This window comes from Calliphora vicina, chromosome 5 (assembly GCF_958450345.1).
Source record: "Calliphora vicina chromosome 5, idCalVici1.1, whole genome shotgun sequence".
In the NCBI taxonomy this organism is placed as follows: Eukaryota; Metazoa; Arthropoda; class Insecta; order Diptera; family Calliphoridae; genus Calliphora; species Calliphora vicina.
In genome coordinates, this window is record NC_088784.1 from 54113506 (window position 1) to 54127889 (window position 14384).

The following is a 14384-nucleotide window of genomic DNA, read 5'->3' on the forward strand; positions in this document are numbered from 1 at the left end:
GTCCAGAGATATTCAAACTTGACCTAAGTGAATGCTTTTGAAATGACCGTATTATATTATCGTAAGCGACAAAACACAAATTTTACAGGAGAAGGTTTTTTTTATTATTTTGAAATTTATACATATAGCCCAAGATGTATTAACAAGGTGGCAGCGTAACTACAACAATTACAACAATACAAGAACAATAATTACTTTTGTTTGTGCAAAACCGTGTAAAGTGTCAAAAAAAAAAATTCACAAAAACGCACTTTTATAAATGAAATAGTTTTTTTTAACACTTTTAAATATTTTATACACATAAAGCGGTGACAAATACTCACTTTTTTAAATATAAAATAATCTTTTTATGCCCAGTTTTTGACTTGTTATTTAAATACGTATTTAGTTAATTTTAACTTAAAATTAAGTTGTATTTAAATACAGTTTGAGTTTTTCAGTGCTACATAATTTGTCTTATTTAAATAAGATAAAAGTATGGTAGCACTACTAAATATCAAAAATTTATCGATAGTTTTGCTTAAAACAGCTGTTCAACCAAAACAAAAATTGATACATTTTGCCCAATAAGAAATAAAAGTTTATTAAACAATAAAATTATTGGTAGGAAAATGCACAAAAGAAGCTCCAATTGCCCCGCATCGGAATTGTAGTTTTTGCAAGACGCTTTTTTTAGCAAGACGCTGTTTGTTTTTTTTTTTTACTACAATAGAGTGAAAAAAAAACCAAACAACAAAAGTCAGCTGTCAAAAACATATGGTAGTTTATGAAACTTAAATAGAATTTAAATGACCAACGTCGGCCATTTAAGTATCATTTAAAAAAGCACTGAGAAACTCATTTTCGCATTTAAATAGAACTTAAATATAATTCATATTTAAATACGAAGTCAAAAACTGGCTCTTAATCTTATAACAAATTTAAAATTTTTTGTAAACAAGCTTTTGACATTTCACAAGGCAAAACACAAGTAGAGCAAAAAATAGTCAGCTGGCGTTACGCTGCCACCTGGTTAAATATGCCTTGATATAGCCTGTTGCACGATGTCGAAAGAAAATCTAATCGAACGAAAGCAAGTCACTCGAATTCTAATGAATTTGGGTTTCACTATTCCTTCGTTCGTTCGCTTCCACTTACGTGTGTCAATTTGCATTGTTTACGTCAAAGTGATGCCAGATCGACAATTTTTATTTTTTTTGCGATTTCTTTTCAAAGTACTTAAAAAACTACTAATTTGTATGTAGATAAATACAAATTTGAAATAAAATAGGTAAACAAAAACATATAAAAATAAAAGGTCTGTTCATTTACTTTCCCAGTAAATAGAGAATAAAATCAAAATTTACAAAATTATTCTCTTACATTCTCCAAAATAGTAAAAAGTAAATGAACGCTTTTCAAGAAACAATTGTTTATACACACAAGTTTCTTATTTTATTAATTTTTTAATGTATAAATACTCAAATTTTTTTCAATTTTATTGAAAATTCTTTTTTTTTTAATTTTTTCACCACAAAAATAAAATTGTAAATAAATAAACAATAACACAAAATATATGAAATGTAAGCTGCTACTATTACGAGTTCAAAATAGAACTTGTAATAGTTTGCAACGAGAGAACACTCTCTATAATTTATACGCTCTTGATTTTTTCTCTACTTGTAAGTATTTTAAGTTAATGAACGCTTTTCCAGTAACAATTGTTACTAACTAGTAACATTTTTTAGTTATTGAACAGAGCTAAAATAAATTGAAAGTCAATAAAAAAATAAATAAAAGTGAATTTTTTGCTTTGTAACAATGGATTTAACAATCGCAGTCCATTTTTTGGAGGATCAGGACAGTGTCCAAATAAATAGGAGGGAACTAACATACCTACGTAAGTTACCCTGCAGCCACACGATCAAGTTTTTCTTGATAGTCTATTACATATACTGGTTGTCAAAATTAACAAAAATTGAAAGCTGTGACGTAGGCTGCACGCAACTTGAAAGCAATTTAATATTTCAAGATGTCGTTGTCAAGAAAACAACTCAAAATGTTTGCTTCAATGAAAGTATTGGAAGAAATAAATAATTTGGTGGAAGAGGAAAATAAACGGAAGGTAGTGCGAAGATATTGGATGAAGCCATTATTAGTAACAAGGTAAGTTAACTGTTAGAAAAATTAATCTATAATTTATATGTATACCTATACATACTACTTTTTATTTTATAAGGATGGAGCACGACTTGGAGGCTCATTTGCTCAATGATCTGGTATGGGAAGACGACGATAGCGACTTCAGAAACTTTACCCGCATTAATTTACTTAAGTTTGAAGAGCTACTAAAAATGGTAAAGTAATTATTGAAACGAGCTGTAATAACATTTATTAAATATTTTTGTCATCAACTAGGTGCACAATCGCATAAAGAAAAGTGACACGGTAATGCGAGTAGCTATTGCACCACGAGTTAAATTGTGTATCACGTTACGATATATAGCTACAGGAGACTCATACAAATCATTGGAGTTCTTGTCCAGGGTTTCTAGAAACACAATAGGCGTCTTTGTGCCTGAAGTTCTAGAAGCCATATATGAAAGTCTTCAAGATAAGCATTTAAAAGTGAGTTACATGCGTTTTAATTAAAAACATGGGAACAAGTGTGATATAAAATTTAAAAATAAGAATAAATCATAAAATAGAAAACGCATAGTTTTCGAGTTATGGACCTATGAAGATTTCATCAGGGTTGTGAACAATTTCTAACCAAAAACCTTCGTGCCTCTATGAAACCTAAAAAACAATTTTAACATTCTCGAGATCTTTCATTCGGGCATAAAAATTAGTATTCTATTAAATGACTTTCTGTTTCTTATTTTTGATTTGTATTTGAAAAACAAAGCACAATAGCATGCATATTAGCGTGCGTATACTAGATTTAAGTCAAAACTTCATTTATTTGGTTTCTTAAATTTTATTTGTACACAAATTTCATTAAAAACTATGATAAAAAAGGAAAACAAAAATGAGATCTTTCAATTTGTCGTAAGAACAAGACAATAACATAAAACAAATTAAAATAAAAAAATTCAATGATTAATATAAGGCTTAAACCAGGGACTGTTACAGTTACCCTTTTTTCATAAAAGTCAGATGATAACATTTATTTTCTCGAGCAAAAATATTCTCTAAAGTGAAATGTACAAGTTATAATTATTTAGTTGACTTTTAATGTATAATGATCATCTTATGCATATTAAAATAAATATTTAAAATCAAATTAATTATTATAACATGTTTAGAGAATAACTTTTATTTTTGCTCGAGAAAATAAAAATCAAAAACTAGCTGTTATTCTTGTATAAAAAATAAAAATCAGAAAATAACTTTTATCATCTGACTTTTATAAAAAAAGTAATAACTGTAATGGTTCCTGGTTTAAGCCTTATTTTAATCGATGTAATATTCAAATTATAAAAACTCCTCTATTCGACAACGTTTAAAAATCGGCGATGATATAACGTTGTGCAAAAACTGTTGGGCCGTGAAGTACAAAAAAATTTTTTTTTTATTGAAAAACAAAAATTCTAGCAGTCAGTCTTCTTCCAAGAATTCAGTATCAGGCATGGCGAAAAACAAAACATCACTCGATGGCATTGAGTTTGAGCTTTGCGACAGAGGTGTTGATGCTCTTGATGGGCGGTTTAACTCAACAGGAACTATTTTGTTAGCCGCAAATTTCTTTCTTAAAACCTCCATTTTTCTATTCGAAATCAGGGATTGCAGGTCCGCCATTAGCTGATACGCCTCCAGTTCGGGAAATTCCTTCACTTGCCTGCCAACACTTTCCCCAAAAGCCTCAAATGCACTCACATCGTTATTTATTGCAATTAATTTTTCAAAAGCATCATCCAATTTCGACTTGGGCTCTGGGGAATGCTTTCGTTTCTTTGAGCAAGACGAATACGACTCTGAAAATGATGATTCGTTCGACTCAGAGTTGAAAGATGTTTCGGCTAATGCACCAATATGTCCCTTTAATTAAAAAAATATATATTTATACATACATACTATGTCCATTACAATATTACAACTTTTAATTTTATTTCTTAACAGATGCCCAATACTGAAAACGAATGGCAGCAAATATCTGACGATTTTGAGAAATTCTGGCAGTTCCCACATACACTAAGTGCACTGGATGGGAAGCATATTCGGATTAAGGCTCCGGCACATACAGGCTCCCAATTTTTTAATTTTAAAGGATATTTTAGCATAGTGCTGTTTGCTGCTGTTGACGCACATACGCGCTTCACATATATAAACGTGGGCTGCAATGGCAAGTCGTCCGACAACACCATCTATAGCGACAGCTATTTATACCAAAGTCTGAAGAATGGAACATTAAATATTCCACAACCAATACAACTGATCGCCGGTGAAGGAAACGAAATTCCTTATTTCTTTATCGGCGACGATGCTTTTGCGCTGGACAGAAATTTAATGAAGCCAGATGCATGAAATTAAGCGTGCCGCAGGAGATTTTTAATTACAGAATATGCCGCGCACGAATGGTGGTGGAATGTGCTTTCGGCCAGCTGTCAAATAGATTCCGCATATTTCACAGACCAATCGAAGTTCAACCTACAACTGTGGATGCTATCGTGAAGGCTTGCTGTGTGCTTCACAATTATTTAACTATGTCAAGAACTCTAACAATAGTGGCAGAACCAACAGAGCAAACAATTGTGGAAGCGTTTTCTGCAATTGGAAACCAAAGCCACAAAACTTATAAATATTCGTGCAGAACTAGGGATGAGCTGTCACGATACTTAACCACATATGGTAATGTAGATTTTCAGTGGCAAAAAATTAATATTCAATAAAAATTTGCATCCACTAAGAAATTAAATGTTTTTTATTTGGTTTTTTACTTACCTGGTTAGAATTGTCAACAGTTTTCCGACGAATTAGAGATGCGTCAAGAAAAGTCATCTCATTATACCAAAACAAAGTTGTAATGTATAGAGAGTCTGTGTCAGATCCAGATTTTTTGCTATTTTCCACTTTAGATTTTTCTGCACTGTAGGCTGTTCGAAGGGACTTTATTTTTTTCTTTACTTCTTCTACAGGAATATTAGTTTCAGCAGCAATAGACTCATAGGCCTTCATTTTTAAATCATTTCGCCTATATGATGAAAGGTTCATATTCCATAAAATTTCATGGCTTCTGTACAGCTCTATGAATCGCAACACATCATTATGCTTAGTACTTCTATTCGCAAACATATTTCACTATTTGATTTATTTATTTATTTTAGATTTTAATTTAAAATTTCCGCAAAAATGTGTAAAAAAATAAAACTAAAGCTTATAGCGGCAAAATATTTATAAAAGAAAAACGAAAAAACTTCAAAAGAATTGTTATCAGCTGTTTTCTTGAACGTAAATTGAAACACTCAACTTGAATGAGAAATTGATATCAAGTTCGTTTCAATTCTTAAAAGTGTAAGTGTATTAGTAAAAAAATGTGAGTGTATTAAAACTTGAAAGGCAAAACTTGATCGTGTAACCCCCAAGTTATGAAGATTTTTTATATGTATATTTTATTAGATTTGTTGCAAATTTCCGGGTTTCTAAAGACATTTTTTGTGTGTTACTGCAAAAGTTTCAAGCAACATGCTCACCGAATTACAGAAGCACTTTTATACGTGCAGACGTAAACCTCGCCACCGGAAGCTATCAGCACTCAGTTGGAAATGAGCTAATTTCCTCTCCATGTAAAACGTCAGTCCGCAGGATTATTGCAGTGTTTGGACTTTTTTGAAAACCATATTTGTGAAAACTGGATTAAAATGGTTCGAACATAAAATCAAACAAGAATTTTATGGCGCCACCGGCTTTCCTAGAGTTATTGGGTGTGTGGACGGAACGCACATCCGTATTAAATCTCCAGGAGACGATCAAAAACATTTGTACTACAATAGAAAAGGGTACTACAGTATTAATGTTATGGTGGTAAGTTTTTACTGCACTTATATATGTCACATATTACCCAATTTCATTAAAATTTATTATATTTTTAAGATTATGTACGTCGATGCTAGACATCCTGGTGCTAACCATGATGTATTTGTATGGGAGTATATTGTTATTAATCAAAAACTACTGGACAGTTTTGAAAACGGGAAAAGAAAAACTTGGATTCTTGGTATGTTAAATACTTTAAGCTCAAAATATAACAGTTTTCACAATTTTTATTTTCAAAATAGGAGACGCTGGTTATACAGCTGCGGTCAAAATAATAGCACCACGACATTCATATTGTTATATAATAATATTACGTAAAAACTGTTAAATTAATTTTTGTTGTTTTTGTATTATTTATTTATTCTTAATTCAATAAATTTTCAAACATTAAAAATAATTTTGAAAATTAAATGCAAATTTTAAAGAAAAACTATATAATATATAACTACCTACGAAATTCATCAGTCAAAAAAATAGCACCAAGATAGAAATCGATTAAAATAAACAAAAATTAACCAGGACAAAATTTAATTTAGTAACAATTATTATGGTTTGTAACGTTCTTAACACGTTATTATAAAAAGTAAAATATTGCTGCCTTTTGTTATCATATTTTTTGGCAAAAAAGAGACCGACCACTTCCTACCCATAAAGATTCTAAAATTTTGAAAATATCTATCGAAATTGTATGCGAAATATATTTTTTCATTCCCCAAAATAAATTCTTAAATATTTTTGGTTTCCTTTTACCCTTTTTGTGACTCTTGGCCATCTAATTTGAATAAAATTATGTTTGGGGATATCGCATCCTGTGCCACGACATTGACCTTTTAGCTTGAAACCCAAATTTATATCAATTTATCATTCCATGGACAAAATTGAAGTTAACATATTTTCAGATGAAGTGGAGAAGCATATAACGCAAACAATGCATTTTTTATATCCTACACCACCATAGTGGGGAGGGTATTACGCGTTTGTGCAGATGTTTGTAATGTCCAAGAATATTAGTCTAAGACCCACCTTAATATGGTACATATAATTTTTTCAGCCCAAGGACGAGCCTATTGAAACTGGCTGAAATCGGTCCATTATTTCACTTAGCCCCCATACAAATGTCCTCCCGTAATTGGACTTTATCGGTCATAAATGGTTAATTTATATAGGTATCTACACAAATTTTGCTCCAAATAAGTTTTATATATACGGAATTCATGTCACCTGATTTTATGGTGATCGGTCCTTAATTACTCACTTCCGAAACTCACTTTAACGTGCATAAATCTCTTAAAATTGTTGGTATACACATAAAATTCAACTCTTATAAAGAAATTAATCATACGACCTAATTTCATGACGATCGGCCCATAATTGGTCATAGCTCCCATATAACCCACTTCCGAAAATCCCTCACGAATATAAATTATTGAAATTTTAAAAGAAAAATTATAAAAGCAATGATACTCTTACCAAAGTTTCGTTGCAATTTATTTACTGCATATTGCTGAAAGATGCAAAAAGACGCTGTAATGGAAGCGGAGAAGACAGATTTTTTAAGCTCCGATTTAATATTAAGCTGTACCTTAGATCCATTAATTTCCCCATCATTTTTATATAGGCGATTATAAAAGCGGAAAAGTTCCACACTTCCACCTGAAGTAATTCACTATACCCACCAAGACGATGATATTAATGAAAGTTAAGAGGACCTTTTTGATTTAAATTTATAAAATGAATTAGATTTAAGCAATTACTAAAAGTTTTAGTATAATTAAAATAAATTAATGTATTAAGTTTGCATTCATGATTGCAAAAGGGTTAATTTTTGGTCGTTAGTGGGTTAAATTCCATTTTTTTTAATAGAATTATTCTTACTTATGATATTCTTTAAGGTTTTGGTTTGAATACCATGATTTTGTAGTAGTTATTAATTTTGCACAGAAAAAGTAGTCATTTAACCTAGCCTTCATGCTGGCTGCTGTTAGTTCAGCGGCATCTGCGCTTCGTTTTGCTGCTTCAGCCTGTACCTCGGCAGCATCAGTAAACCTTTTAGCAGCATCAACCTGCTCCTTGACTGTTGCAGCACTTCGCCCAGCCACCCAAAGTTGACGGCGAATTAAAGTTCTTTTCCTTTTTTTGGCAGAGGAACCGCCTGCTTGCTCGTTCTCACTGTCACTTCGGTAGCCTTGCTTGAGTTGTTCTTGGGTCTGCACCAGTTGTTGTCTGTGTGGCAATTGTTTTTCAGCACTTGGTTGCCTTTCTTCAACTCTGCTTGGTGTGATCACCACCACTGCTTTGCTATTTCTTGGCGGTGTCTCCACTAAGGATTGGAAGCAGTCTTCAATTGAGGTCTGATTGTCTTGGGGCACACTATATAATATATAACTACCTACGAAATTCATCAGTCAAAAAAATATCACCAAGATAGAAGTCGATTAAAATAAACAAAAATTAACCAGGACAAAATTTAATTTAGTAACAATTATTATGGTTTGTAACGTTCTTAACACGTTATTATTAAAAGTAAAATATTGCTGCCTTTTGTTATCGTATTTTTTGGCAAAAAAGAGACCGACCACCTCCTACCCATAAAGATTCTAAAATTTTGAAAATTTTGTATCGAAGGCCTGTGTCTGTAGAGACCACCACCGGTTTCCAGCAGACTTTTTTTGTTATCTCCCAGTTTCTTTTTTGTTCGAGACATTAAATCTGTAAAGGACTGTAAAAGGACTGTAAATAAAACATTTGGATCAGATATTACCGTTCACAGAAACATCATCATACAAACCTTTTTCCATTCAGCAAGAGTACGCATCGGAGGTCCAAGGGAATTTACTTTTTCGGACAAACTCTTCCACTCTTCACCTGCTGCACGCTTACTTGCTCCGAACACCGGTGAACCATTGGCAAATTCTGGATTTTCTTCCATGTGGCGTACCAGTGTCTGCAGCTGCTGCATTGTTGATTTTTTTAAACTAAATTAAAAAATTGTAAAAAAGTACATATTTGAATTTGTTTAATTTTTACTTACCATTTATTATCCATTGCAAATTAAATTTGTATAAATTTACAAATTTTCACTACGAAAACACAACATGACAACATGTTCGAAATAGAGAAACAGAATTTTGTATGAAAATCCCAGCAAAAACTTCGCTTACAAAGCTACAATTGCTACTTAAGTAATGTCTTTTTCAATAACTTACTTTTTAAGTATACTGTTTTTGTTTTTTAGACTTTACTATAAAATACACAAACAAAACAAAAAACTGTTACTTTTTTTTTAAATTTGCCCATTTTTTATTGCATGTTTATTTTTAGAAAAACAGAAAAGAATATTGCATTACTGTGTGAAAACCATTATTTGACGCACAATAAAATAACTAAGCAGTGGTGTAGTGAGTACAACAACAGACTAGCAAACGGATGGTTGATGGTTCGACTCTTGGCTGCGACTTATTTTTTTTTATTTTTTGTTTGCAAATACAAAATTCTATAAATAACTCTACTAATAAAACAACTTATTTCCGGCCAAAATATAAAGGATTACTTTTGGGACATCGCGAACAAAAATAATGACTTCTTACTGGAGAAAAATAAGGAGTCGAATTGTCAAATTCCCCTTATTTTTCGGCTTATTTGTAAAGTTTTTGCTGGGATGTTTACGTTTTCGTTCGAATCATTGTTCGAGTCATTGTTCACATAAAGGTAGAGATAGTGAAACCCAAATCAGTTTTCTTTCGTGTAGAATGCGAACGAAAGCATTTTTTCGATATCGTGAAACAGGCTAATATATTTAAAAATGTTATGATGCGATATAATATAATTTCGTTCAAGCTATTTGTCTATTTTTCAAAAATATTTATAACTTTTGACAATTAAAAATTCATGATCAATTCATTTATTGAAAAATATGGCAAAAAATGTTTTTTATTGGACTTTTGCATAGATACAAATTTTTCGAATTGAAATAAAAAGTTATAAATATTTTTGAAAAATAGACAAATAGCTTGAACGAAATTATATTATATCGCATCATAACATTTTTAATTTTATGAACATATAAATTTCAAAATAATCGAAAAAAACTTCTCCTGTAAAATTTGTGGTTTGTCGCTTACGATAATTTGGCGCTAAGAACTAGATATTATATACCACTCTTCCATTATAACGGCTTTTAGCTGATCTTTACTCGATATATTGTGCTGCCGAATCTTTCTTTCCAAGTGATTCCATGATGCTTAATCGGGTTGAGATCAGGTGATTCAGCTGGGCGATTTAATTGCTTAAGCTACGTACACACGGTTGTCAGATTGTCAGGAACATGCTCAGAAAATGGCTAACACAACCATGAGAACTTATGTTGAAACATATGGGTGTTAACCATTTATTGAACATTTTCTGACAATATTGTAAGAATATGACAACCGTGTATATGTAGCTTTAGGAACATTATAAATAAGACATTCCTTTACTAATCCAGTGGTGTGTTTGGGATCGTTGTCTTATTGGAATCTAATCTTTTAATAAATTAAGGTATGCATATTTATCCATCGTCTTTTCAATAAAAATAAGACTTCCCACCCCAGATGAAGCCATGCAACTCCAATCAATAACGTTACCTCCTCCATGCTTTACGGTATTTGGCTTTTTCCATACCATTTTTCTTCCATTAGAACCAAAAACAATTAATTTAATTTCATCGCTAAAAAAAAAATCGTTATCAATATGCTCAATAGCGTAATCCAATCTCTTTCTCATGTTCACTTTTCGAACATGCGGCTTCTTACGCCTTACCCGACCATTGTATCCATTTAGTTTAAGAGAGTTTCTTACACAGAGAAAACAGATTCGTTGTGGTAACCGAATTTGTCGCCAATCGAATTTAGTCAGTTGTATGTACTATCTCAGTAATCAGTTGCAACTACTGAATATTTTCGGTAGACACAACTGACTTTTGAGGAAAATAATTCGGCAGGCATAACTGAATATGCCAGTGCACAGTGGTTTAGAAACTTTTTTTTTTGGAAATAATTCGGTATCTCGGGAACTATTGGAGATATTATTACAAAATTTCACATGGTTAGAGCTTTTATTTATTTACTCCTCAGAAGTTCCACAAACCTTGCCCGCTTTGACAAATTTGTACATTTTTTCATATAATGCGTACAAAATGTTATTAACATATCAAATGTAAATTTTGAATTCAAACACATACTGACTTAACAGAAATTTTAGTGTAACAGATTTTTGCACGCATTATATGAAAAAACGTACAAATTTGTCAAAGCGGGCAAGGTTTGTGAAACTTCTGAGGAGTAAATAAAGGCTTTTTATATAAGTATTTGATACTGTTGAAAACATTGTGACCTGAGGATTGATATTTTAGTAAAATTAAATAATTTTATAAAATTTTTGGACTTCATTTACCTTAAAAACTAAAAAAACTTTCATATGGTGATTTTCCACGTATAAAAATATAAGTTTTCTTTCCGGAACATATAAAAATTGTATATAGTCCCAAAGAAAATTTGTTTCTACAAAAGAAAAAATATAGGGACTTTTTTAGGAAAAATCGTAAAAAATTAGGCCCATTTTACATGTTCCAACTTTGGATGCGTGTAACTTTTTACACGGACGAGATAACTGTTACCAAGTTTTTTTATTTTATTTAGAATTTTATTGCCAATATAGCTGATATTTTGAAAAAACAATTCGACCCTCCGTAGGGACGCCATATCTAAAAAACAAAAAAAAATCGAGCAAAATTTAAAAAAAAAGTAAATAAACCTAAATAGCTCTTCAACTGAAGGAGATAACCTACACATGTAAGCGTATTTTTTGTAGATCTTCTCAAGGACTATTTATATTTTAAATTTCAGCTCATTCGGATCATAAATGAATTATTAGGGATTTTTTTAAAAATTTTGAGACCCAAGGTGACCAACTTTGAGGGGGCACAAACTGGCCCGTATTACCCCTAGGAAGCTGAACAAATGTAATTCAACTCAAAAACACCTCAGCTCTAACCATGTGAAATTTTGTAATAATATCTCCAATAGTTCCCGAGATACCGAATTATTTCCAAATTTATATTTTCCATTATAACGGCCATTTTCACAATGTACGATTATTTCATTTTAACCGGAAAATTAACTAATTACCGATTTACGTTTCACCATCATTTGATTACTTAACCAAAGCATTCAGTAGAAAGTATGGCAATAATGCATACATTTGTTTACGAAAAATAGTGTAATGAAAGATTGAAATATAAAAATTGTCTAAAAGACGGCATAAAAAATAATAATTTGTGTTTTCTTAGTGGTATAATAAAAAAAACGTATAAAACTCAAAAATATTAAGGTACCTAACTGTAAAATTTACAGAACAAACTGAACAACAATTACTGAAAACCAACAAGGAAAAGTGCACATTTGTTGTTTGGTTTGTAAGTGCAATATTCGGGTGGTATATGGATCACCCCGTGCAAAATTTACTTTTCATCGATTTATAATTTGAAAAATTATAAATATTACAAAAATATAAATGTTTTTCCATGTTCTTTTATTATATTTCTTACAATTAAGATGCTAACCGGCGAAATTTATTCGGTTATATTTAACAGCAACTTTGTTGTTAAATAGTGTCAGTTAAGAATTAATCGTACATTGTGAAATTCATATTAGCCTAACTTGCGGTTAAAGTTCACGTTAACTTTTAATCGTACATTGTGAAAATGGCCGTAAGTATGCTTTTACAGTTATACGTGTAGAAAATCCATTGAATTAAAAAATATTTAGTAATTACAAATATTATACAGTTCCATGTATTAAATTTTAATAATGACAACCGATTTCCAACCAATCTGTTTTCTGTGTGTACAGTTTGGGGGTTTACCGTTAATTGATCACTAGTTTTCAAGTTTCCCGCAATTACACATGCGCTAATTTTTGGATTAGAGTAACTTCTGGTAATGTGGACTACCGTTTTGTTTTTTCTAAATTTTGGCCACAATATATATGGATATTAAAAGAGTTGTGAAGCAATAAATTAGCTAATGTATTCTCTAATGGTTTTTGCAGTTGAAAATTTTTTCCGTTAAAGGATAAAAAATTTATGTGAAAATATTTTAAGGAACCCAAAAATCAGCATTAAAAAAATTGGAGGGTAATATGGACCACTATATGAGGGTAATGTGGACTAGTATTTAATACATAAAATTCATGAACCAGCTAATCATGAATGATTCAAAAATTTAATTTAAATATATTTTTATTAATACAAACTAAAAAGTCGCGTTCTTGGCTTAGATAGATTGCTTACAAAGTACATAGTTATTGTCGGGTAATATGGACCAGTAGTACATAATCAAGTAATTTAAGTGGTCCACATTACACGAACTTGGGTTACAGTGGTAAAAAGTTATTTTTACCTAATAATCTAAATGTGCTTAAATTCTTACCAAATATATGCAAAACTACGTGTCCACTTTAACTATATAAAACAACCAAACATTAAATTCTACCAAGTAACTGTACCAAATTTTGTTTCTTACTTGAGCCGAAAAAAATGTTGAGCAGGCGCATTAATTTCAATACAAGAATAAAAAGTCAACATATCAATAACTCATGAAAGCAAATGTGCAATTGTCGTTTCAAACAAATTGTAAAATGTACGACAAATCAGTTTTATCATACCTTCAATAGTTTCTGAAAAAAGACACTGGTCCACATTAGACGCATAGTCCACAATACCCGAAGTTACTCTACCTTCTACAAATTGTACAATTCGTCTCTCTTCTTGGTTTATTTGCCATTGTTCCGGTTTTTTTGAACTGTTGAATAACGTACTGAATGGAAGAGCGTGTATGTTTACAATATCATTGATTTCAGCTAGACTTAATAAATAATAATTTTATTTCTATCTATTTAAATGCTGCAATTGCTCAGAAAGGAGGAGCTACCACATATTAAATGCAATTAATTTTAATATTGGGATTCCTTGCCTTAAGACGGTTAACTGTACGAAACCCTTTTTTTGATACTTTTAGTACAATTATTGAATTTATGTAAAATTTTCTGTTTTTAATGAAAATGTTTGTATTTTTTTATGTTGATTTCTAGGTTATAAAATTTTTTATAAAATTAATTAAAAAATGTTTAAATATGTATTGAAAAGTTACCATAAATTGCTAGTTTATATTATAAGTATTTCTGTACGGATACTTAATTGATTCAGTGTATGTCTTCCCTATAAAAAGTTACACGCATCCAAATTTGGAACATGTCAAATGTCACTGAGGTCCAGTGACATCATGAAAATCTGTTCATACTGCAATCAATCAAGATGACGCTGTTATGATACCT

General features: G+C 31.0%; 1 protein-coding gene and 1 long non-coding RNA gene across 2 annotated transcripts; one reads left to right on the forward strand and one right to left on the reverse strand.

The window, feature by feature from the left end:
* The first annotated feature begins 1991 nt into the window (after window positions 1-1991).
* On the forward strand, window positions 1992-2593 carry LOC135962332 (uncharacterized). The gene is made up of 3 exons (XR_010576644.1): window positions 1992-2145; window positions 2219-2336; window positions 2398-2593. It is a non-coding gene; the product is annotated as an uncharacterized LOC135962332 (long non-coding RNA).
* Window positions 2594-3579: 986 nt separating this feature from the next.
* On the reverse strand, window positions 3580-5281 carry LOC135961267 (uncharacterized). Its single transcript, XM_065512765.1, has 3 exons — window positions 4886-5281; window positions 4173-4182; window positions 3580-4020 (listed from the first exon to the last, which is right to left on the reverse strand). The coding sequence occupies exons 1-3, from the start codon at window positions 5272-5274 to the stop codon at window positions 3580-3582; spliced, it is 840 nt and encodes a 279-aa protein (XP_065368837.1). The 5' UTR covers window positions 5275-5281.
* Window positions 5282-14384: the final 9103 nt, after the last annotated feature.

What these genes read in the sequence shown, in the direction of transcription:
- LOC135961267 (XM_065512765.1), bottom strand. Translation starts at nt 5,274, where the DNA reads ATGTTTGCGAATAGAAGTACTAAGCATAATGATGTGTTGCGATTCATA.